The sequence below is a fragment of the Eretmochelys imbricata genome, chromosome 4, assembly GCF_965152235.1.
Source record: "Eretmochelys imbricata isolate rEreImb1 chromosome 4, rEreImb1.hap1, whole genome shotgun sequence".
NCBI lineage: Eukaryota > Metazoa > Chordata > Testudines > Cheloniidae > Eretmochelys > Eretmochelys imbricata.
This window is the reverse complement of record NC_135575.1, coordinates 91,902,893-91,925,693: the sequence shown is the minus strand read 5'-3', so window position 1 is coordinate 91,925,693 and position 22,801 is coordinate 91,902,893. Positions and strand designations below refer to the sequence as shown.

The window sequence follows — 22,801 nt, the reverse complement described above, 5'->3', positions numbered from 1 at the left end:
GGTAAGGGCTTATCTGCTGATGAACAGATTCCAAGCAGGGAACGATTTCATAGATCAGGTCATGAACAACCCTTGAACACCAATCAGAATTTCTCTCTCACCTGGAACATATGACTTCATGAACTTACATCGTGCCATTCGCCAGACTCCACCTTTGTTGCCTGCAAGCATGACTTCAAGCGTACTCAACAAGCAGAGAGTCTGTGAACACCATGGTAACAGTTTCTACAAACTAACATCATCTGTACTATGGTGGGAAAATTGCCACCAAGTATTTTTGGGTATTCGTTTCCTTTTCCCCTTCACCATACAGGACAATCTTATAGATGCTTCCCTCTTAGGATGGAGAACCCACATGGATTGCCACACAGCACAGGGCACTTGGACACCCTGAGAGGCCAGGATGCACATCAGTGTTCTGGGATTACAGGCAGTCCAAGACACTTTCAAAGCCTTTCTCCCATTTATCCAGTGTTACTATGTCCTCATAATGTTGGAAAATATGACGATGGTCCTTTACTTCAACAAACAGGGAAAAGTGAGATCTATTCCTGTACTTTCCCCCAGAAATGTGCATCTTGTACTGCCCAGAGCCCTCCTGGACAATACAAGCTCATACAAAGCCTGTCATTTATTAATAGAAAATGTTATGTACAAATCTTGTTATCCCAAATGGAGTCTCTCAAACATTTGAATCCAATACTTTAGTTTAGATAAAACAATAAAACAAATGTATCAGCTATAGAAAGATAGATTTTTAAGTCACTACGAGTAATGAGGCATATAAGTCAGAATTGATTACAAGGAAATACAAGTTCCAACAGTTTTTCTGTCTGAATCCTTCAGTCAGGATCTCCCCCCGATCCAGTGCGGCATCTTTTCTTCAAGTGTTGTTGATGCTGTTGATAGAGAGAAAGGGAGAGAAGATTTGGGGCATCCGTCCTCTCCCCTCATAACCCTTTCTCTTGCACAAGAATAATCTCTTGCTGATAGTCAGAAGACAGAAATTTGGTGTTGCCAGGAACCTTAAGCTGCTTCTTTGTCAAAATGTAGATCTTTTGCCCACATCCACTCTCCTGCTGAAGATTGGCCACTTATTCAGGTGGTGGTCAAAATTTGATCTCGTTGACACCTAGCTCAGGGCATTGGCTAGCCTTTTTCTCTGTGGAACTTTGTTGTGACTGCCCACCAGAACATGTTTGAACATGTCTTGATAATATTATACAATGGAGTCTCATATCTTTACATACAGTGTTGCCGCAAAAAGAAAAGGAGTACTTGTGGCACCTTAGAGATTAACCAATTTATTTGAGCATGAGCTTTCATGAGCTACAGCTCACTTCATCAGATGCATACCGTGGAAACTGCAGCAGACATTATATACACACAGAGATCATGAAACAATACCTCCTCCCACCCCACTGTCCTGCTGGTAATAGCTTATCTAAAGTGATCATCAAGTTGGGCCATTTCCAGCACAAATCCAGGTTTTCTCACCCTCCGCCCCCCCTCCCCCACAAACTCACTCTCTCCTGCTGGTAATAGCCCATCCAAAGTGACAACTCTCTTCACAATGTGCATGATAATCAAGGTGGCCATTTCCTGCACAAATCCAGGTTCTCTCACCCCCTCACCCCCCTCCAAAAACCACACACACAAACTCACTATCCTGCCGCACACATTTTACAAGGACAATACAGCAAATAATGAGTTTTCAAATGATACCTTACACAATATGCTTTGTACAAAATTTAACATGGTCTTGTAAAAGGGTGAACATAGGGTACAGACTGTCACAACACCCTAAATTAAAGAAACCACGTTAGTCAAGCACTCAAAAGCAGAAATGCTGAGCACTCACAGCTGCAACTGAAACCAATAGGCGCTGTGCTTTGAACACAAAGTTCTATATAATACTAAATTCTCTGAAAAATCAGGTCCCAGTCATCTCAAATTGGGCACCCAAAATTACTGGACACTTTTGAACTTAATCTCTGTTATTCAGCTCCCCATCTGTAAAATGGATTATACCACCCCGTTATCTCACAGGTATGTTGTGAAAATAAATTAATTTTGCCAAGTATTTAGATACTCTAGTAATAAGTGCCATAGAAATGCCTGAGGAGAAATTAATAATCCTGTCTTCATAATAGTTTTCAAATAGTGCCTAATAAACAAGGCATGAGTGTATTGACCAATCTGGATAAAACAAAATGTTGAATAGCTGCTCACTAAGCACCATCCATTTTGTGGATTGAATGAGGCAGGTTTCCTATGGAGAAAAAAACTGTATGCGATTATATAGTCAGAGGCTGTTTTATGTCAAATGCATACACACAAGGCTGCTGAATAAGGTTGCACAGGCAACCTTAATTCTAGCATTTCCTGACTTTTGGATGTTGGACTTTGAAACCTTAAGAATATTGTTAAAAGTAGGGATTTTTTATGTGAAATATATACTTGTACTGTGCCTACCACAAGGGGGCCTCAGTCCTGACTGGAACCTTTAGGCACTGTTGTAATACAAAATAGTAGTATCAAGAAAGTGTAATGGAAGAAGCTCCAAAGATGGAGCTCTATAGAACTTCCATCGAGAGAAGAGAAGAGTATCTGCTGAAAGAAATGCCAAAGGAATGATTAGAGAGGTAGGAGTGGAATCAGGAGAGAACAGAGTCATGAAAAGCAAGGGAGGATAAAATTTTAATAAGCAGGATGTAGTTGAAGTAGCTGAAAGGTCAAAGAAAAAATATGGATACAAACCCAGAGATGTAGCTAGGAAGAAGTTGTTAGAGACCTTGGTGATTGGAAAGAAATATGATCCTTTTTGATAGCACCCTTAGATGAAAAAAAAAAGAACAGAGTACTGAGAGAAGGATAAAGTAATCCAAATTTGAGTATTTATTGTAGTGACTGAAAACTTTAAAGCTAGAAGAGCTAATAAAATGAGCTAATAGGCCGTGCTGATGGTCTTTTAGGGATATCTTGCCAGATACACTGCAGCTTTGGTAGAAATGATAATAGCGACATAGCTCTGATATTGAGAATGGCAAGAAATTCCTACCTTAAGAGGTAAAATATGAGGTAAAAAATACTGTTAATGTATTTTTGTGGTGTCCTTGACAGGTTTGTATCATCAAACAAGTGTCTATTCTGTTAATTGCTTAAAAATCCCACTTCTAATATAAACTGAGTTGGGCTGCTGGATCTGGGATACATTTGCTGCTTGGCACTTGCAAAAGGAATAAAGCTATGTACTCTGTCCAGGGAGAGAGAAAGATGAACGCCTACAGGGTTAGGGATATGGCGAAGGCCACTCCCTTCCTCCGAAGTAGTGTAACAGAAGCGACTTCCAGACACAAAGAATGTTAAATGACCGGAAGATACAAGGCACTTGTTGTGGTGACACACAGTTTATTATAGAGTGATTAATTTTATTTCAACTAGGAACAAGAAAATCAAGATTTGTTAGAGAAGTTCCGAACACTCCACAGCCAAGCTGAGGACTGGGAAGTCAAGGCCCATCAAGCTGAGGGAGAAAGCAGCTCAATACGTCTTGAACTCCTCTCTGTAGATACCGATAGAAGACATCTTCGAGAGAGAGTGGAACTTTTAGAAAAAGAAATTCAAGAGGTAATAACCAATACTCCCAATAAAATTGAATCCTATCAAGGAAAACAGTTGATACTTAATTGCTTTTTTTGTTTGTTTTTAAATAAAAGATAAGGAACATTTTCTATGCTTGCATGGAAATTAACTTCTATCCTTGAATGTTTTGAAGGCAGACACAGAATATTTGAAATGGTAACTGCAGTTCTGGCTAGAGTAGTATCATTTTTATTCTGCTTAACTCACTGCTGATGCCACAGCGATAGATTTTCAGTTGTTAGGGGGGAAAAAAGATTGTTTGCCTGTATGTAAGAGCCTTTTAGGTTACCTGTCCATAAAATAGGTGTGATATTTGCCTGCAGTATTTCACAAGGGCGTGATTAATTATTTGTTCAAAGTGCATTGAGTTCCTTGACTGAAAGGCTCCATGTGATAATCATAGAGGCAGTAGTGGTGGTGGTGTTGATATCTTAGTAGTACCTAGTAGCCAAAGTCAAAGATCAATGCCCCCTTTGTGCAAGATGCTGCAGAGAAATGCAAACCAGTATTAGCACACTGTAATGCTATACTATTGTTACTTAAATCTCTGAACATACTCAATGGACCCTGTCTGAAATTACCATTTATTTTGCATAAATCAGAGAAGTTGAAGAAGTTTTTGTGTTGTGGTTAGGGACTGGAGTTGATGTGGAATCTAGTGAATAGATTGAGGTTTTGAATGAGGCAATACCTTTGTCCTCTGAATCAGAGTTTGATTTTGTAGCTGAGCAGTTGTAAGGCAGCATGGACAACCTCTATTTCATATGAAATAGAGCACTGAAGTATACTTGCATGTAAACAGCAACAGGATATGGCTGAATAGGAACAGCAATTTTGGAAGCAGAAAACATAGTTCTTTAGAAAACAAATGTACAAGATTATTCTATTAAATCTACAATACTAAGAACAGTAAGACTACAATGTGTATCTATTTTTTGAAGTATTTGAAAGATCCTTGATGGTTAATTGTGATTAGTTGATGGTGAAATGTCTGTAGCATTTTATTTCCTCTGTTCTTTTTCTGAGGTTACTCACACCACTCTCCCCACCTACCCAGTGTATATGGATGGGAAGGTTTGGGAATGGGTGAAACCTTGGCTCCAGTCACCTAATGTACCAGCCAGTGCAGCTGTGCTGGTATGCCTGAGGGCATTTGCTGCAACAGGTATAACTCTGGCCCAGGGTACATCTGCACCCCTCTGGAATAGGAAAGGCAGACTGTGGCACTTAGTCACCACTGACAGTAACTCCTCACTTAAAGTCGTCCCAGTTAATGTTGTTCCGTTATTAGGTCGCTGACCTATTAGAGAACATACTCCTTTAAAGTCTTGCAACATTCCCTTATAATGTTGTTTGGCTCCCCCCCTCCGCCAGCCCAGTGCTCCGTGGCTGGAATGCCCAGCAGGCGGAGCACAGCAAGCCCCCATGCCACAACCCCACTATGTCCCTGCCTCAACCAAGCTTCACAATCATCATTGGTAAGTACAGTATTCAATTGTTTGTTTAAAATTATTTAAAACTTATACTGTATATGTATATAATGTCTTTTGTCTGGCAGAAAAAAATTCCCTGGAACCTAACCCGCACTATTTACATTAATTCTTTTGGGGAAATTGGATTTGCTTAACATTGTTTCGCTTAAAGTTGCGTTTTTCAAGAACATAACTAGGACGTTAAGTGAGGAGTTACTGTACTTACTGGTCTACTCCTTGGAAAGCACTACAGATTGCTGCACCTTACACAGAGCTTAGGGCCAGCCACAGCTAAGCCATAAAATACTTGTAGCTCTGGTGCCTGGACTTCTATAAATAGTCGAAAGGAAAAACAGTAAAGGAACTGCAGAGCAATTTTTCCTTCAGCAAAAATTCTACCCTCAGTTATTCCCAGGAAACTCCCTTGCGTTTTTGGAGTTCTATGGGTAACTGGTAGAACTCTGCCATTAATGTCTGCATGGCATAGTGAAAAATCTTGCCCTTTGGAGTAACTGTTGTTAAGTAGAGCAGGTTTACATTCCTGTGGAGGAACTGTTTGGTAGAGCTTATATGAAGACTTCAAGATGGAGGAGCTAGATATTGCATGATCTCAGTAGATGTGAATAAATATTGCCACTATATCTTCCAATAATTCCATTTCACTACATGGGACAAAATGTTCTTGTGATATTTTTCAGAGTTAAGTATTAGTTCAAACATTTGATTCTTATAACAGCATATTAGATTATTCCAGTTATATCAAATGAGGATTTCATATTTGAAGAAACAGTCTTTCTGAAGATCAAAAACATTTTAACAGCCAAGCAGAGACAGGCCTCGTTTCTGTCTGACATTCTTAATTCATTGACAAGAGTGATAAGTTCAAGATTGGCACTTGAGTAACAGATGGAGTTCAGTCTTCAATTTTTAAGTTTTCATTTTCTTCTGAAACACCAATATAGTCTACTTCTGCATTTTGTTTAATATCTGTGTAGTCCTTCAAATGGTTGCAAAAGTTTCTGAGAAACCTGGTTTTTAGGGTTGTTGGTTTTTTTAAACCATGATTTAGAAGAAAAAAAAAAAGTAAGGTAGTCTAAAGTTCAGTTTAGAGCTCAGGGAAAAGATACTTAAATGTATGTAACTTTGTCATGCAACTTTTAACACTGGGGAAAAAAAATCATGACCTCTTAACTGTTGTCTGTTTTCATTTAGCATATCAGTGCACACCAAGCATATGAATCTCAGCTCTCTTCAATTACAAAAAATATGTCCAGATTGGAAGAGGATCTCAAATACGAACAAGAAGAAAAGTCTTCTGTATTAGCTGACCTGGCTTCTGTGAGGGAACTGTGCATGAAACTTGAGTCTAGCAAAGAACATTTTTCACGCCAGCTAACATCCAAAAACCTGGATTATGAAAGGGTAAGAAGCAACGACTAATATAGCTCTTGTTATAGCACAGATACACAATTTGATTTCCTTACTTGGGGGAGCTCTAATTCTTTTTTCCCCCCCTTACTAGTAATCATTTCTGACATGCACATATGCTTCACTGGGGCTCCTTTAGAATAGGAAATAAGTGTGTGTGTGCGCACGCACGCACGCATATAACAAACAGATGCCTGTTAGTCCACTAATTCTTGATATATTGTACAATCTTTAAATTTTCTACTGAGTATTAACATTTTATTTAGATCATGATGGTTTGTTTTTATGTCTATTAAAGTGACTAATTTTAATAATTAATATAATGTATCTAATTCTGAAGTTACATGACAAATAAAAACCCCTCAGGTTAAAAATGGTGACACTAGCAGAGTTAAGATTAAGTTTAAAATAATCATGTGTTGAACATACCATTATGGTTAAGGCATTTTAATGTTTGTGGGTCCAGATTTATTCCTTTTTGTATTGTCACTACAAGGCACAAGAATGTTTGGGTGCCTTAACTGAATGTTTCCATCTTAACCATTTAGATTTCTTATACATTTAATCTTAATTCTGAATTTCCTGGGTTTCTAAGGCTTATTTTAGGGATTATGAAAACATTCCTGTAATGTGTTTTTTCTAAACCCTTACATTAAAATTGATATGTATTTTTAATTTTAACTCCCATTTTAATATAATTTCTTGTCTGTTAAAAAAATTTTATAAACTGTAAATTAGTCTTTTTCAGAGAGAATGTGAGAACTGTACACACACGTATCTGTGTGTATCTGTTTGTAAAATACTACATAAATAGTGAACATTAAATGTAAGGCTAGTAACAAATTTACTGTAGTAATTGTTTTATACCATAGGTTCTGGCTGAATTAGAAGATATAAAGTCTGAAGCAGAGCTTTTAAAAAAGCAATTGTCCAGCGAACGACTTACTATTCAGAATCTTGAAACGCTGCTGGCTACTAGCAGAGACAAAGAGTTTCAGAATCATTTAAAATCCCATGAGAAAGATTCAGAAATTCAATTACTTAAAGACAAACTAACACTTGCAGAGAGCAAACTGTAAGTTCTAAAACAGACAACTACATTTCTTCCAATATTTTTTCATTTTTTATTTTATTTGTATTTTGATTGTGAAAAATCTTTAAACTGTATAAAACAACTTATTTACATAATCAAACCCCCCACGCTTGGTCAAAAGATTGTTTCTGAGAGAATCATTGTTTGTGTGTTCAAATCTTCCATAAGAGCCCCAAACTCTCAAGGACTCTTGACGTGGGCTTCCATCCTCTCAGTTACTATTATAAGAAGCATTTCAGCTACAGGAAAGAAACTTTCTCAGTCAGATTAGGTTTATCTGTTTCAGGAAATGAAGTTAGGGAAAAATACTAGGGCTATCGATTAATCACAGTTAACTCATGCAATTAACTCAAAAAAATTAATCGCGATTAATCGCAGTTTTAATTGCACTGTTAAATAATAGAATACCAATTGAAATTTTATTAAATATTTGGATGTTTTTCTACATTTTCATATATATTGTATTCTGTGTTATAAATGAAATCAAAGTGTATATTATTTTTGCTTACAAATATTTGCACTGTAAAAATCACAAACAAAAGAAATGGTATTTTTCAATTCACCTCATACAAGTACTGTAGTGCAGTCTTTTTGTTGTGAAAGTGCAACTTACAAATATAGATTTTTGTTGTTGTTACATGACCGCACTCAAAAACAAAACAATGTAAAACTTTAGAGCCTACAAGTCCACTCAGTCCTACTTCTTGTTCAGCCAATCACTAACACAAACAAGTTTGTTTACATTTAAGGGAGATAATGCTGCCCTCTTCTTATTTACAGTGCAATCAGAAAGTGAGAAGAGGCATTTGCATGGCACTTTTGTAGCCGGCATTGCAAGGTATTTACATACCAGATATGCTAAACATTCGTATGCCCCTTCATGCTTCGGCCACCATTCCAGAGGACATGCTTTCATGCTGATAACGCTTGTTAAAAAATAAGCATTAATTAAATTTCTGACTGAACTCCTTGGGGCAGAATTGTATGTCCCCTGCTCTGTTTTACCCGAATTCTGCCATATATTTCCTTTTATAGCAGTCTCGGATGATGACCCAGCACTTGTCATTCATTTTAAGAACACTTTCACTACAGATTTGACAAAATGCAAAGAAGGTACCAATGTGAGATTTCTAAAGATAGCTATAGCACTCGACCCAAGGTTTAAAATCTGAAGTGCCTTCCAAAATCTGAGAGGGACGAGCTGTGGAGCTTGCTTTCAGAAGTCTTAAAAGAGCAATACTCTGATACGGAAACTACAGAACCTGAACCACCAAAAAAGAATATCAACCTGCTGGTGGCATCTGACTCAGATAATGAAAATGAACATGCGTTGGTCCGCACTACTTTGGATTGTTATTGAGCAGAATCTGTCATCAGCATGGATGCATGTCCCCTGGAATGGTGTTTGAAGCATGAAGGGACGTTTGAATCTTTAGGGCATCTGGCACGTAAATATTTTGCAACACCGGCTAAAACAGTGCCATGAGAACACCTGTTCTCACTTTTAGGTGATGTTGTAAACAAGAAGAGGGCATCATTATCTCCTGCAAATTGTTACCAATCTTATTTGTCTGAGCGATTGGCTGAACAAGAAGTAGGACTGAGTGGACTTGCATGCTCTAAAATTTTACATTTTTATTTTTCAGTGCAGGTTTTTTTGTACATAATTCTACATGTGTAAATTCAAATTTCATGATAAAGAGATGGCACTACAGTACTTGTATGAGGTGAATTGAAAAATACAATTCTTTTGTTTTTTACAGTGCAAATATTTGTAACAAAATAAATATAAAGTGAGCACTGTTCACTTTGTATTCTATGTTGTAATTTAAATTAATATATTTGAAAATGTAGAAAACATCAAAAAATATTTTTAAAAAATGGTATTCTATTGTTTAAAAAAATTAATCACGATTAATCATGTTGTTAATCACTTGACAGCCCTAACATAACTACTTAAAAAAAAAAGAAAGAAGCATTTTTCTTCTGCATAGTAAAGCTTCAAAGCTGTATTAAGTCAATGTTCAGTTGTAAACTTTTGAAAGAACAACTATAACATTATGTTCAGAGTTACAAACATTTCAAAGTTAGAAACCACCTCAGAGGCATTCGTAACTCTGAGGTTCTACTGTATTTTTTTATCTATAAAGGAATATGATGCACTGTAGTATGAATTTATTGAAGGACTTCCAAGTTCACACTTTTGTCTTTCCCAGGTTAGCTTCATCCAGTAAATTGTCATTGTATTTATTCAATTCTTCCCAACACTTCTGATTCTCACTCTGTTATTTTGAGCTATTTGAAGTAACAACTCCTCTTACTTCATTTTTTGGTTTGCCTTGTTCATTTCTGTTTTTCCTAATTCCTCTAAGATACCAGCTGAAAGCGTGCAACAATTTAAGAAAATTCTTTGTTACTTCTCATGATATTTTTAGAACCAGTCATAATAGAGAAGTTTCCATGCTTCGAAGTAAAGTTGCACAGCTGCAGACGGACTATGATGTTTTAAAAAGGCAACTGACAACTGAACGATTTGAACGGTAAGCACCTGTGTTGTTTTTGTTTCAGTGGGGTGATCCTCCTTTCCCATCATTAAGGTAGCTGCTAATGCAATACCGTGTGTTTTGAAAATAGCTTTCCTAATAATTTTGTCAAGGTTTACCATAACTCAGTTTTCACACAAGCATTCCCTTGTTAGTCCAAAGACCTCTTGGTGTTGATTACATTCAGAATACCAATACAAGAATATATACCCTCATATTTTATATCCTAGCAACAATATAGTTATAAAGCATTGGCCAAAATTCTTACAATTGGATCAAGCCCAGGAAACACCTTCCCATCATGTTTTGATTCCCGTGAAAACTCTGACAAAGAACCCCAAGAAAACCTTGCTTTTGTATATACTGTAACAAACAAGTGATGTTATTGCTGGGTATCAGATCTTAGCTAAAGCCAAATGAAACAGCATAAGGCTGAGCCCTGTTGTCTGCCCCTGTCAAGACAAGAGTAATGGCTGGACCTCTTTTATCAAGGTTTTCTTACCTCATTTTGTCCCTAACTACTCACTAAGCATTTCTTTGTAATAAAGTAAACAAATCAACAGTTACCTGCATCTGGTATCCAGTTAGCTCAGTGGTTCTCTTATTTGTGTCTGTAGTAGTTTACATGCCCCTCGCCCGCCTGCCACACAAGTGCATATGCTAATTTTTAAAAAAATCAACATGCAACTCTCACTAAATATTAAAAACAGCAAGGCATTGATTGAAACAGAGCCAACAATCCATTGTAATAACAGCAAAAGCAAAACTGCAATTGTGCTTGATGCTTACAATTAAATGTGCACACTTGCGTTGTAGCAAACGGATTAACGTACAGAGGGCAACAATTTTGTATAATGCCATGCAAGTTTAACAGAAATCCGTCAAAAGGCACAGTGCCATCCTGGGACCTGGTATGTCTGGAGGAATCAGCTGTGCTAGTTATTCATTGATGTGGGTAAAATGTGCACAGTAAGTTGTTTTTTTGTTTTTTTCCTAAAGCTTCTCACGCTCCCCCAGAATACATTCCGTGCCTTCCTCCCAAGGGAGCATGCCCCCCAGTTTGAAAACCTCTGAATTAGCTGTACTTTCTTTATTTCTGTTACCACAACCCAAACCTTAAATAAGATCATGCTAATATTTTAACAGTTGCTACAAGTTTAACACAATCCCTGTCTCATGATCTTATTCTTTTTGGTCACATGCTTTGGGCCTAACCTGTTCTAACACCAAAACTCAATTTAAAATCATAATACACCCAGGTCCAATGTAGGCCTATATTCCCACACCATGGTTGCAGCTTGGATATTGGCGCAAGTGATGTCAATTTCTATCCTCTTCAGTGCCGTCTGAGGTCTAAAAGAACATTCTCAACTACAAAGTTGGGGGATGGGGTGTTTGGGTTTTTTTAATGTTACAAGTAGTTTCAGGTACCATACCTAGTTCTTACCTACACGCCTCCAGCTTCCATCCAGGAGACACTACACAATCCATTGTCTATAGCCAAGCTCTAAGATACAACCACATTTGCTCCAATCACTCAGACAGAGACACAAACACCTACAAGATCTCTATCAAGCATTCTTAAAACTACAATATCCACCTGCTGAAGTGAAAAAACAGATTGACAGAGCCAGAAGAGTACCCAGAAGTCACCTACTACAGGACAGGCCCAACAAAGAAAGTAGCCGAACGCCACTAGCTGTCACCTTCAGCCCCCAACTAAAACCTCTCCAGCGCATCATCAAAGATTTACAACCTATCCTGAAAAATGATCCCTCACTCTCACAGATCTTGGGAGACAGACCAGTCCTCGCTTACAGACAGCCCCCCAACCTGAAGCAAATACTCTCCAGCAACCAAACACCACACAACAAAAACACTAACCCAGGAACCTATCCTTGCAACAAAGCCCGATGACAACTCTGTCCACATATTTATTCAAGTGACACCATCATAGGAACTAATCACATTAGCCACATCATCAGCAGCTCGTTCACCTGCACATCTACCAATGTGATATATGGCATCATGTGCCAGCAATGCCCCTCTGCCATGTACATTGGCCAAACTGGACAGTCTCTATGCAAAAGAATAAATAGAAACAAATCTGACATCAGGAATCATAACATTCAAACACTGGTAGGAGTACATTTCAACCTCTCTGGCTACTCAGTAACAGATTTAAAGGTGGCAATTTTGGAATAGAAAAGCTTCAAAAACAGACTCCAACGAGAAATTCCTCAGCTTGAATTAATATGCAAACTAGATACCATTAACTTGGGTTTGAAAGAGACTGGGAGTGGCTGGGTCATTACACATATTGAATCTATTTCCCCATGTTAAGTATCCTCATACCCTCTTGTCAACTGTCTAAATGGGCCATCTTGATTATCGCTACAAAAATTTTTTCTCCTGCTGACAATAGCTCATCTTAATTAATTAGCCTCTTACTCCACCTTTTCATGTTCGTTCTCTCTCTCTCTCTCTGTGTATATTTATCTTCTTACTATATGTTCCATTCTATGCATCCAATGAAGTGGCCTGTAGCCCACGAAAGCTTATGCTCAAATAAATGTGTTAGTCTCTAAGGTGCACCAAGTACTCCTGTTCTTTATACCTAGTTCTGAAACTCCTGGTAGATCCAGTGGATTTACAGTCGCATTTTAAAGTAATTTTTTCCTCACCTCTTGAGGTATGGGAGACCCATACAAAAAACAAATATACGGAGTTTACAGAAGAACAAGACTGACTACACGAAGTGTTGTCAAATTCACAAAGTAAACAAACTGAAAAAGTAGAGAATTTTTTTCTAACCTTTTATCATATCCTTAAGTGTTAAAAGTAACAATTAATTTTAAAAAGTGAACTGTGTCCCTTAAATATAATTGAGACATTTTTATTTAAAATGTGTATATGATATCCAATTAAATTATCACCTTTCATTTTCTTTTATCGTCTAATAATTTCTACAGAGAAATATTATGATGTGGTGGAATATGAATGCTAATAGTGGTAATAAAGATAAAAGTGCATACAAATTAGTGTTTAATAAAATTATTGTCTACTTGGTAGAGAGCGCGCAATTCAGGAAATGCGTCGACATGGTCTGTCCACATCTTCTGTACATACCTCATCTCCACTTAGTTCAACAATGAGATCTCCTTCCCATTCTCCAGAGCATGCAATTGTAAGAACAACCGATCGAGCAGCAGCAGAAAAGTAAGTAATTTGTTGATTTTTGTCAAGATTAAGTGTTCACAGAAGAATTAAATACAGCTGTTTTTAGATTGAAATGGGGGGCAGGAAATCAGCATTTTATGTTTTGGTGCATATGAAATATTTAAACACTCAAATGATAGTTACACTCTTATAGTGTTTTAAACAAAATAAATAGTATTGACTGAAAACATAAAATGCTAGTTATTCTCCAAAAGCAAAGTATTACAATGGATTCCTGCTCCTGGGATTTTGCTTATAGAACAGGACTGCCATATACATCCATAGATTTAAAATTCTAAAACCATTAAACCTCTTCACCAGTAAGGGGGAGCTGGGGCATGTCTGTGCCGCTGAGCTGATACAGTAACTCCTCACTTAAAGTCTTCCCGGTTAACATTGTTTCGTTCTTACGTTGCTGATCAATTAGGGAACATGCTCTTTTAAAGTTTCACAATGCTCCCTTATAACATCATAGAATCATAGAATATCATGGTTGGAAGGGACCTCAGGAGATCATCTAGTCCAACCCCCTGCTCAAAGCAGGACCGATCCCCAATTAAATCATCCCAGCCAGGGCTTTGTCAAGCCTGACCTTAAAAACTTCTAAGGAAGGAGATTTCACCACCTCCCTAGGTATGCATTCCAGTGTTTCACACCCTCCTAGTGAAAAAGTTTTTCCTAATATCCAACCTAAATCTCCCCCTTGTTCTGTCATCTGCTACCACTGAGAACAGTCTAGAGCCATCCTCTTTGGAACCCCCTTTCAGGTAGTTGAAAGTAGCTATCAAATCCCCCCTCGTTCTTCTCTTCCGTAGACTAAACATCCCCAGTTGCCTCAGCCTCTCCTCATAACTCATGTGTTCCAGTCCCCTAATCATTTTTGTTGCCCTTCACTGGACTCTTTCCAATTTTTCCACATCCTTCTTGTAGTGTGGGGCCCAAAACTGGATACAGTACTCCAGATGAGGCCTCACCAGTGTCGAATAGAGGGGAACGATCACGTCCCTCTATCTGCTGGCAATGCCCCTACTTATACATCCCAAAATACCATTGGCCTTCTTGGCAACAAGGGCACACTGTTGACTCATATCCAGCTTCTCATCCACTGTAACCCCTAGGTCCTTTTCTGCAGAACTGCTGCCGAGCCATTCAGTCCCTAGTCTGTAGCGGTGCATGGGATTCTTCCGTCCTAAGTGCAGGACTCTGCACTTGTCCTTGTTGAACCTCATCAGATTTCTTTTGGCCCAGTCCTCCAATTTGTCTAGGTTCCTCTGTATCCTATCCCTGCCCTCCAGCGTATCTACCTGTCCTCCCAGTTTAGTGTCATCTGCAAACTTGCTGAGGGTGCAATCCACACCATCCTCCAGATCATTTATGAAGATATTGAACAAAACCAGCCCCAGGACCGACCCTTGGGGCACTCCACTTGATACCGGCTGCCAACTAGACATGGAGCCATTGATCACCAGCCGTTGAGTCCGACAATCTAGCCAGCTTTCTATCCACCTTATAGTCCATTCATCCAGCCCATACTTCTTTAACTTGCTGGCAAGAATACTGTGGGAGACAGTGTCAAAAGCTTTGCTAAAGTCAAGGAACAACACGTCCACTGCTTTCCCTTCATCCACAGAACCAGTTATCTTGTCATAGAAGGCAATTAGATTAGTCAGGCATGACTTGCCCTTGGTGAATCCATGCTGACTGTTCCTGATCACTTTCCTCTCCTCTAAGTGCTTCAGAATTGATTCCTTGAGGACCTGCTCCATGACTTTTCCAGGGACTGAGGTGAGGCTGACTGGCCTGTAGTTCCCAGGATCCTCCTTCTTCCCTTTTTTAAAGATGGACACTACATCGTTTGGCAGCCTCCTGCTTTGTCCACTGCTTGCAGGAAGAGCAGCCCCTTGGAGCTAGCTGGTGGGGGCTTGGAACCAGGGTGGACCGGCAGCCCCCTATCAGCTCCCCGTTCCCCTAAGTTCCCTGTCCGGCAGCCGCCTAGCAAGCTATCAGTTGCTGGCAGTTCAGCTGTCCCTCCCCCCACTGCCATGTGCTGCTCCTGCCCTCTGACGTGGAGCTGCTCCCTGGAGCCTCCTGCTTGCTGCGCGGAGGGCGGGAGAGAAGGGGGCTAATGTCAGGGTGTCCCCCTGCTCCCACACCCCGCTTACCCCATCTTCCATAGAGCAGGGGGGACACATGATAGGGCTCAAGACAGAGAGACCTTCCTGGCAGCAGCTGCCGTCTCAGCTTGATCTACTTAAAAAGGCAGCGTACTTAGAGTGGGGTCAGCGTACATAAAGGAGCAATGCGCATCTCTCTTTCTCTCTCTCTCTCTCTCTGACACCGGTGTGCGTCTCTGTCTCTGTCTGCCATGCTGTCTCCCCTCCCTCCATTCGTGCTGCCTTGTAGAGTGTGAGGCTACATTAACAACAATGGGTTAACCCTTGAGGGCTCAGCTGATTGCTAGTTCATCATTTAGCAGTAAGGCATTCCCTAGGAAATATCCCACCCTCTGACTTCACCACCTCAACCAAGCTTCACAATCATCATCGCTATGTACCACTATTAAATTGTTTGTTTAAAACTTGTACTGTCTGTGTGTGTGAGTATGTGTATATATATATAAAATATAGTCTTTTGTCTGGTGAAAAAAATTTCCCTGGAACCTAATCCCCTCGCCCCCTTTACATTAATTCTTATGGGGAAATTGGATTCATTTAACATTGTTTCGCTTAAAGTCGCATTTTTCAGGAACAAGAAAAGGAGTACTTGTGGCACCTTAGAGACTAACCAATTTATTTGAGCATAAGCTTTCGTGAGCTACAGCTCACTTCATCGGATGCATAAAAGTGGAAAATGCAGTGAGGATATTTTTATACACACAGACCATGAAAAAATGGGTGTTTATCACTTCAAAAGGTTTTCTCTTCCCCCACCCCACTCTCCTGTTGGTAATAGCTTATCTAAAGTGATCACTCTCCTTACAATGTGTATGATAATCAAGGTGGGCCATTTTCCAGCATAAATCCAGGGTTTAACAAGAACGTCTGAGGAATGGGATGTAACTACAGGAACATAACTACAACATTAAGCGAGGAGTTACTGTATAGGGTATGTCTACACAGCTAAGAAAAGCCCATGGCTGGCCAGTGCCAGCTGACTCAGGGTCACAGGACTCAGGCTGCGGGGTTGTTTCATTGCTATGTATACTTCCAGGCTCAGGCTGCAGCCTGAGCTCTGGTCCCCTGGAAGGTGAGAGAGGGTCCCAGAGCTCAGGATGCAGCCGAATACAGAAGTCTACGCAACAATGAAAGAGCCCTGTGAGCCCAAGTTGGCTGCCATGGGCCAGCCTCGGGTGTCTGGTTGCTATGTAAACATATCCACAGTGTCCTGTACTGGCCGGAGCTTGAGTATTTGTGCAGTCTAATCAATTTGTTTCCTTTCTTCAGCTTTGGTGACATATGCCCTGCATCTTGCCCAGTCAGCTGTAGATATTGTCCAAGCACAGAGGCTACTCTGAGATTATAGTAAACCTCACTTAAACACTCTCTTCACCACACCTTCCTCTGATATTCTCAGCATTAATGGCCTCACAAAGACCAGGGTTGACAGCTGCTCCACATTTGATACACAGATCATCTCATCTAGTAACCTGAAACTACTGCATGGAAAGTTGAGAATGATTTGTCAGGTTGATAACCTGAAAGCTGGAGGAATTTCTTATGTCACGACATTTGGGGTACTGAAGAAGACAGCCTTCAGTCCTTCGTCTCTACCTCAGAGTAGCCACGCTCCTAATTTTTGTAGAGAGGCTAGGGTCATCCAACTCATGCAGAAAACCACTATGGGCTCCCAGCCAGAAATCATACCCATCCAATCCATCCATATACCACTCTAGCCATGTGTAAGGTGGCAAAATGCAAGCACACGCTGCTAAAGAGTGCCACTGACTACTTCTACCTTTTACATTAGCACTTGATGGTAACATTATTGATGGTCAAGGACAAGCCTAATAGTTCAGCACCTCTGAATCACGATTCTAACACTGGGATGTTCTAAGAATGAAGAGCAACAACCCATACTCGGAGCTACCTGTTAACAACACATACACTGTTATAGGAATCTTATACTAAGGTAGATAGCATAGATACATAGGTAAATACTAGTATGAGTTTTGGAAAAAGTCATACCAGTTTATCAGTTCTCTCCCCTTGCAAATTTGTACGGAATTCAGTCTATCAGGGATTGGAAATGGCCTAGCTTCGAGTGTGGAAATCCTCCGATGCACTTGATACCCATAGATATCTGCCTGAGATTTTTGGCTTTCAGTAGGTAGTTTAGCTGATTGAAAGTTTGCTAAATGGGGATTTGGGCAGAGGACAATCTCATTAAGGCAAAAAGGAGTGTGGTCACATTCTGTTTCTTGAGATCCATTATCCAACCCTCTACCTTCCACAAGAGAGGTAAGGGACAGGCCAAGATGATGTTCTTTATTTTAGGTTGGTTTGAAGGATACCTGGAAGGTGTTGGGCCTCTGTATTAGCAGAGGTCTCAGGAAGCCAAGGCCCAAGCTACTAAGCAGAAAAAACCTTGATTTTTTTGAAAGATTCAAGCACAAACTGCCAGCTTCCCAAGATGCATCTTGGGGACTTTTCCATTTCTGATTGCCAAGGTCTGAACGTTCAATGTCATGATAAGGCACAGCCTATCATAGGCAGATCAGAATCTGTAGCTAGCCTATCATCTTTTACTGTCCAGGAGATTTGCAGGACACTCATATATGTCTCTACATTTTTACAAAGCATTGTTGTTTTAGATATGACCTGTCAATGGTACAAACCTGGTTACAGGTTTGTGTGACCCACCTCTCCCGCCGCTACATGTTGCATCTCAGTGAAAAGTCAAAATGAAAGGATTGTGAGTTGAGCTCTGTTTATTTTCAAAAAGTATTTAGTAACCAGGTATGCTACCACAGCTGACTTGTCTAATTAGATCAGAGAGGAACCAAGAATCCCGAAATTGCACAAAGTTCACAGAAGAGATACCATTTCATATTTGTACTTTTTCCATGGACTTTGCTTGAATCCAAATACTCTTGAAATTTCTGATTTCATACACAAATTTAAGATTTGTCCGATCGCAGCTCTGAGTCCAATGCATAATTGTTTCTTGGCAATCAGACCTGCCCATGAACTTTTCACTTTCTCTCTCTGATCACTTTTACTTCTTATTTATCCCTTCCTTGCAGCTTTCCACGGTGGAAGTATGTTTTGTCAATTGTGTTGTTTTATACTGTGCACTGGGAATTTTTCCCCTTTTTATAAGCCATTTAGTCTAACCTAATAACTTTCTACTTGTCCTTGGCTTACATTTTACTTTTGTCCAGTGCTTGTGCGAATGTGTCAAGAATAAAATATATATTAAAATAAATTCTGTGGGTGATATCATGGGCTGATTCTAGTAATTTAGGAATAAACTATGAAGAAGGTAATATTATTATATATTTTACCCTTGGTTGAATTGATAAAAATACTGTAAGCAGATGTTTATATTTTTAAAATTTCTTCTTCCTCCCCCCAACCAGAAATGTGAGCTTCAAGGAATAACCATACCTGGGATAGTCTTAAAACTAAACCAGTAATAGAAGGATTAACTTGTTTCAAGGACTTTTGAAAATTATGAAGGTTGACATGAATTCTGCCTCTGACTTCGCTTCAAATCAGTGATAACTTGTGAATTTGTGTGTGTTCGTGTCATACAATCAGACTTGAAAATTCTATTCTCCCATTTATCTGGGGTTGACAAGGTGTTTTTTTTATGGGTGCTTTTCATTGCCAGTCAATGCACAAAATTTATGCATTATAACAAAGTTGCATGGCAGTTTTGCAAAGCTAGTATAATAGCTATATAAATTTATGGTACAAAAGAAGGAAGCTGAGTAAGAATAACTGATTTAACAACTTCTGATTTCTCTGCTTATTTAAATTTGCTTAAATCAGATAAGGTTTCAGAAATATGTACATACTACAGCATGAGCGAATATTGAACAAAAACAGGTTTGGACTTTTTTAAAGATTTGTTGATGCACAGTATATTTGTTATGCTTCTGGTGGATTTCCATGTGTTTTTGGATTTTTTTACAAGTGTTTTCTGTTTACATGTCACTGCTTTTATACACCCCATTTCTTGCAGAATGTCAGTTCATTTTCAGAATGTATTATTATCCTCACTGTAGAATTTTCTTCTTAACAAAGAGCAGTGTCAAATCAATAATTGTATTTTATAAATTTACTTTATATGTCATTTCTAATAAAAATAGTCTAGTCTTCTGGAATACCATTTATACTTTTAAAACTTATTTTGCCAATGTTAATGAAAAGTAATGGAAATAAGAGATTTTAAACTTGTACTGTATTATAATGTACTAAATATTACACAATAGTTCTATTTTACTTATTTCCAAACTAAATCTGGAGATATTTTTCAATTTTTTTTTAATTTTTTTTTTTAAAAGATTAGAACAAAATCTGGAATCGTTCATACAGTTGAGTTCAAGTTTTTAAAGAGATGTGACACAGGGCCTTATTAGGATACAGAGCTACTAGGTAAGTGTAGTGAGGATTAATCTCTTTAAGAAAACTCTGATAAATGTGACAGACAATTATTAAAAGTTTAGGTCAAAGTAGGTTATGTACTCTGCTACATTCATTTTTTATAACATATTAAAGCTGATCTATGTCAGATAACTGTATATTTGGATTCATCTTGGTTGTCCTTCAAAATGTTTAATTTGAATAGTGCTTAATAGTATCTAGTAATTCAAAAGATAATGTGACAAGTATTTATTGGTGTTATGTATAAAATTAGAAAGGGGAAACCTATACTGTTATAATGCATCCCTGCTGACTGATTTACAGCATTCCATTCATATAACTTTGAAGAAAATCCTGTACTTCCCAGATTCCATTATGGACACCAATAAGGCATAAAGAACATATAAAATGACATGGAAGAATTAAACTTTGAACTTTGCTACACTTGGTCTCCCATCAACAGTATTTTGCAATAAGATTGTTAAGACTGTGACTTAATAAAAATATATTTTATCTGGAAATATGGTCTCAATAGAAACATTGTAATTAACTTAAATATATTGTTGCTTCCATATATAAGCTTTATTCTTGTATGAGGGTGGCATATTGTGTCAGTTTAGACAATCATATCTATGTAGAGACTAGATTGTAAGGACTGAAAGTGGCAACATAAAACACACATTCAGAATTACTTGTAAATATTTTAAATAGGATAGTTCCAACCTCTGGGGGCATGGAAGCGAATTGCTTATACAAGACGAGTACAATTCTATTTTTAACGGATTGTTGGTTTGTCCATTATGGGGTGAAGGGAATTGTTGGTTTGTCCATTATGGGGTGAAGAGAAATACTATAGGGATTGATACTATCCAAATGAAGTTAACGGCAAAGCTTTCATTGACATCAGTGTTGCATGATGAGGTTCACAGTACCTATATAAAGTACGTTCTTACATTATTCAATTTTTGTTTCTGCTTTGGATAGTCTCCACAGTAGCTTTTAAATCTTTTAATTTATATTCTTTTTACTGTCAAACTTTTTCAATAATAAAATACTAAGTGAAAAGAGCAAGAGTATGTTTACACTACAAAATTAAGTCAATCTAAGTTATGTCAGCTGCCACAGTAATTAGTGTGGACGTACACAACCAACTTATGCTCCTTGTGTCAGTGTTATGCATTCTCACTACCAGTGCTTGCATCAATGCAGAGAACAGTGCACCATGAGTAGCTAGCCCACTGTGCAACTCATCGCCATCTAGCGCAGGGTGTTTTGGGTAGGCTTTGCAATGCTGCAAGGGGGAAAAACATTCACGCAGCGGTGACTGGGAAAATGGCATGAATGTCCCATGATACAGTTTTCTCCGTCGTGTAATTATAGACACTGCTTTAAGTCAATGTAACTCACATCACTCATGGGGGATGGCTTTTTCACACCTCAGAGTGATGCAAGTTACATCGACTTAAGCAGTAGTGTATACAAGCTGTGTATATGAGCGTTGCGAACACAATGTGCCTGATCCTGCAGTATTTCTGGAGCTGCCGCACAGAATGTGACAATTCCTTTCAAGTAGCCTTGCTGGAAGCCGTGGAATAAAACAATTCCCAGTTGCTGTTGGCAGTCACAGAGCAACTGAACATGACTGAGCCCTGGTCTGGTCTCGAGAAACAAGCACTGATGGGGGTTCGCATCATTATGCAGGTATGGGGTGACAAGCAGTGGCTGCAGAACTTTTGGATGCACAAGGCCACTTCTTTCCTGGAACTGTGTGCGGAACTCGTCCCAGCCCTCCTGCACAGCAACACCCAAATGAGACCTGCCCTGACAGTGGAGAAGCAAGTTGTGATCGCTGTGTGGAAGCTTTTAATGCCTGACTGCTACTAGTCAGTCAGGAATCAATTTGGAGTTGGGCAGTGTGCTGGAGATAGTGGATGGTTTTGCTGCAGTGGGGTTCCTGAACTGCGGTGGGGCAATAGATAGCGCATCTGAAGAATATGCGTACCATCATCTGCTGTGCATCATGCTCCTTCTCCTAAGCTTTTCTCCTGTCTTCAGTGTCCCTGCCCATTTCATCAGAGAGTGATCCTCCATTACCTCTGCTCAGTGTCTGCCGCTCCAGAGGCTTGCATGATCTCTAGAAACATGTCATCCTGCATTCCCTTTCTTCTCCTCCTCATCTGGCTCAGCCTCTCTGCTGGTGTGGAGGTGAAGGCCACATTTGCAGCTGCAAAAGATACAATGCATAAAGGTGCTATTGTGAGTGCATACTCCAAGCATATGGAAATCACTCCCTTTAATCCACCCCAGTTTAAAGCCATACATTTTAATTTCAGCCAGGTATTCATAGACCATGGTGGCAGTCCCAGCCCTGGAAGGAAGAAGGCAGAGAGCTGGCACAAGGGGTGTGGGGGGCACACGGGCACTAGTGTTTGCAGATCAGGCAATTGAACTGAATACTAGCACCGTCTCCCACAGGCAGTGATGACTTTAGCTGATATCTCATACCTGAGGGTAATGAAAGCGGAAAGGGAACAGCTGCTACACGTGTTCAGCTACAGACCGTGTCCATATGCTGCTAGCCTGTGTGCTGCAATGATGCCTACCCAATTAATTGCTGAGTGGCATGGGAAAATGTCCTACTGTGGCAGAAGAAATAAGGCAGGCCTTCCCAAAAACCTTCAGCAACATACTTACAGGAAAGCTTCCTTGAGATCTCTATGGAGGATTCACAGGATATCTCAGTGCACATATGTTTTTCAGAGCCCCCTCTGCCTAACTGTGCTGGGCAATGAGAAGCAGATAGCCACACTACTT

The 22,801-nt window shown here is 39.3% G+C and overlaps 1 protein-coding gene across 3 annotated transcripts in view; it reads left to right on the top strand.

Annotated features, from left to right (window-relative positions):
- The window catches only part of CEP135 (centrosomal protein 135), a 105,082-nt gene extending 84,596 nt beyond the window's left edge, over nucleotides 1–20,486 (top strand). For 2 of the 3 annotated variants that reach the window (XM_077815605.1, XM_077815606.1), the window contains exons 21-26: nucleotides 3,445–3,630; nucleotides 6,330–6,539; nucleotides 7,418–7,620; nucleotides 10,011–10,178; nucleotides 13,254–13,400; nucleotides 18,979–20,486. In XM_077815605.1, coding sequence (XP_077671731.1) covers nucleotides 3,445–3,630; nucleotides 6,330–6,539; nucleotides 7,418–7,620; nucleotides 10,011–10,178; nucleotides 13,254–13,400; nucleotides 18,979–19,000 — 936 coding nt within the window. In that variant the 3' untranslated portion in view covers nucleotides 19,001–20,486. The remainder of the gene's footprint in view (nucleotides 1–3,444; nucleotides 3,631–6,329; nucleotides 6,540–7,417; nucleotides 7,621–10,010; nucleotides 10,179–13,253; nucleotides 13,401–18,978) is intronic. The other variant, XM_077815608.1, reaches the window with a different exon arrangement.
- Nucleotides 20,487–22,801: the final 2,315 nt, after the last annotated feature.